This window comes from Lactuca virosa, chromosome 5 (genome assembly GCF_052849685.1).
Source record: "Lactuca virosa cultivar CGN04683 chromosome 5, Lactuca_virosa_CGN04683_v6, whole genome shotgun sequence".
NCBI lineage: Eukaryota > Viridiplantae > Streptophyta > Magnoliopsida > Asterales > Asteraceae > Lactuca > Lactuca virosa.
Window position 1 is genome coordinate 417710313 of NC_136430.1, and position 2828 is coordinate 417713140.

General features: G+C 34.3%; 1 protein-coding gene across 1 annotated transcript; it reads left to right on the forward strand.

The window, feature by feature from the left end:
- Window positions 1-655: 655 nt before the first annotated feature.
- LOC145112611 (DNA-3-methyladenine glycosylase (MAG)) lies at window positions 656-2462 on the forward strand. The gene is made up of 6 exons (XM_079048755.1): window positions 656-1056; window positions 1280-1351; window positions 1436-1559; window positions 1711-1781; window positions 2007-2064; window positions 2146-2462. The coding sequence occupies exons 1-6, from the start codon at window positions 742-744 to the stop codon at window positions 2346-2348; spliced, it is 843 nt and encodes a 280-aa protein (XP_078904881.1). The 5' UTR covers window positions 656-741; the 3' UTR covers window positions 2349-2462.
- Window positions 2463-2828: the final 366 nt, after the last annotated feature.

A 2828-nucleotide genomic window follows, 5' to 3' on the forward strand; every position in this document is an offset into this window, starting at 1 on the left:
ACATATAAATAAACGCTTTGTTGGGAATTTGGTTGGTGTCCATAAACAATTTATTGGAAGTATGATAGTGAAGGACGTTTAATCGGAGATGAGGTGAGATTGAAATAAGTTTGTTTGTATCATACTTACGGCGAACCTTGGGTATTTAATAGGTTAATATAACCATCGTTATATTTTGGAGCGAATCTCATAGGAAAGTTTGTGTTCGGGTGTAGGTTTGGTTTTGGTGGAAGGTGTTTGGGTGTTGCTTAGTTTTTTGAATTTTGAAGTTGTGAAACTGAATAAAATAATGTAAAAAAACGAAGAATGAAATGTCTTTATAGGTTAAAAAAACTAATTATTTTTTAAAATCAAACCGTTTGACCAAACAGTCATGACAGTTTCCTTTTTTCATGTGTGGAGCAATGTTGAAGGCTCAACATACAACCACGATGTGTGTAGCTAGGGTGATGTTCCTATTGTGTCAACGTTTTAAGACCATACCAGTAGCCACCCTAGTGTATATATATTTTCGATTGGCATGCCTGGGTTGGGGTTGACGAAAATCTAACTTTTGTATTTTTGGATAAAATTAAAATTACTAATTACTAATCATCATAAAGAAAAAAGTTTGAAATAAATTGATATTTTGGAGCTTTTTATACGTTTATTCTCTCCACGTGTACCATATCAAATAAATACTCCGGGTGTGGTCCTCTACCTCGCTGCAAAATCAATCAAAAGCCCTAAATTGATGTCAAAATGAAAATCACCCAACGGTTCAATCGAGTTGTTAAACCCTTAAAGCCTGTAGATTGCTCCACGAAAGATCCCAAACCTTCAATTCTTAAGATCAAACCAAATTTGAAGCCAAAATCAAAGACAAAACCTAGAACAATGAAGCAAAAAGCCCTAACCCAACCCGGTCTTCATTCAGAAGAATCAAAACCCACATTTTTGTTGGAAAAAGCCCCAATACTGGGTCTTGAATTTTACCAAATCGACGCCCTTGATCTTGCACCTCGATTGCTTGGCAAGTATCTGAGGAGAGATGACGTTGTTCTCCAGATTACAGAGGTAGAAACTTGAAATTTACATATTCTTCTTAATCAATTGTGAATATGCAGAAGAGCTTAGATTAATCAAAGTCCCCTGATTTGTAACATCAATTAGGGTTTAGAGTAATCAGTGTCTGATGCATCCATATTGATTGATGATTAATCAATATTCGATGTATTTGCATGTGTTTATGAAAGTAATAATTGGTAAAATCAATTAATTATGAACTTGGCACTGACAGGTAGAGGCGTATAGATCTAACGATTCGGCTTGTCATGGTCGAGTTGGCATTACACCAAGAACTGCTCCTATTGTAAGATCATAAAACCATTCTTTTGCTCTCCACTCTTGATCTTTTTCACTCTATGCTTATTCTTTCTTTTATAAAATTGCATAGTTTGGAGCGGGAGGGCATGCTTATGTTTATCTCTGCTATGGTCTGCATACCATGCTCAATGTTGTGGCTGACAAAGAAGGAATTGGGTCAGCTGTCTTGATACGTTCTTGTGCTCCTGTCACTGGTACTCTATTCTTGTATAATATAACTCTGTTATTTTCTATTACCCACATTACAAACATATAAAGATTAGTAAATTTGTAACAGAACTTGTATCAATTTTTTAATTTTTTTTTTTTTTTTAAAATGAATAAATTGATGATATGAATTAACAGGATTGGAGACTATCAAACAACGTCGGGGTTTGGATACTGAGAAGCCAATTCTTCTTACGGGGCCCGGCAAGGTCAGACTCAAATTATGGCCTTTTTCTGTTCTTATTAAGTGCAGATAAATACACTTATACATTTTGCTTTTTTTTTTTTTTACTTTGTCTGGACACAATGACTTAATGGGTTAAGCCAAAAAAGAAACATGGCTTAATGTGTTAAGACACTAACCCGTTATTACAACTTCATTGCCCATTTAGTCACTTTACCCGTAACCGATTCCATGTGTTGACTTTATTAAGGTGGGTCAAGCACTTGGGATTTCTAAAGAATGGAGTAGTCATGCTCTCTTTGCTCCTGGTAACAATTGATCCTAAGTTTATTTATTTTATATATTTATTTATTTGGATAAATGGAATGAAATTTGAAATAATGTTTTAGGTGGTCTGGAATTGTTGGATGGGCCGGAAATGAAAGTGGAGGAGATGGTAGTGGGCCCACGTGTGGGGATAGATTATGCTTTGCCTGAAGATGTTGAGGCATTATGGAGGTTTGCAGTTGCAGGTAGCCCTTGGATAAGTGCTCCTAAGAACACCCTCAGACCACCTTCATCTTCTACAAAACTCTTGGATATCACAATTTAAAGTTATCTTTTTTTTTTTGGAGGGGAAAAGAAAGTGTTTTTTCTTGGGTTAAATGTTGATGTTATTATGTATAGTAAACAAATTATTTTGAAAAGATTTATCACTTAAGTTTTATATTTGTTCCAACTTAAGAGTCTCCAAAGTTTAAATAAAAATAGATAAAAACAAGATTTATTGTCATAATCAAACTGAGAGTTCGCATAATATTAAAGAGACTTTAAAGTTTTTGTTTATGACAGATGTTTCTTTTCCCAAAACCAACAACTTTCAAACTCTTTTTTGTCTTCAATATTTTGATTGTTTCTATTGTTGTAATGGGAAGTTACACCACACCTAAGAGATTCCAAATGGTAAAGTCTTAACTTCCTTAATTCCGTAATGAAATGAGCTAGTCCATTTCTTCCTGATTTCATCATACCAAGATTTAAGATCTGTTGCAAAAAAGGGCTTTAAAGGTTGAGATGTGAAATTCTCTAACTA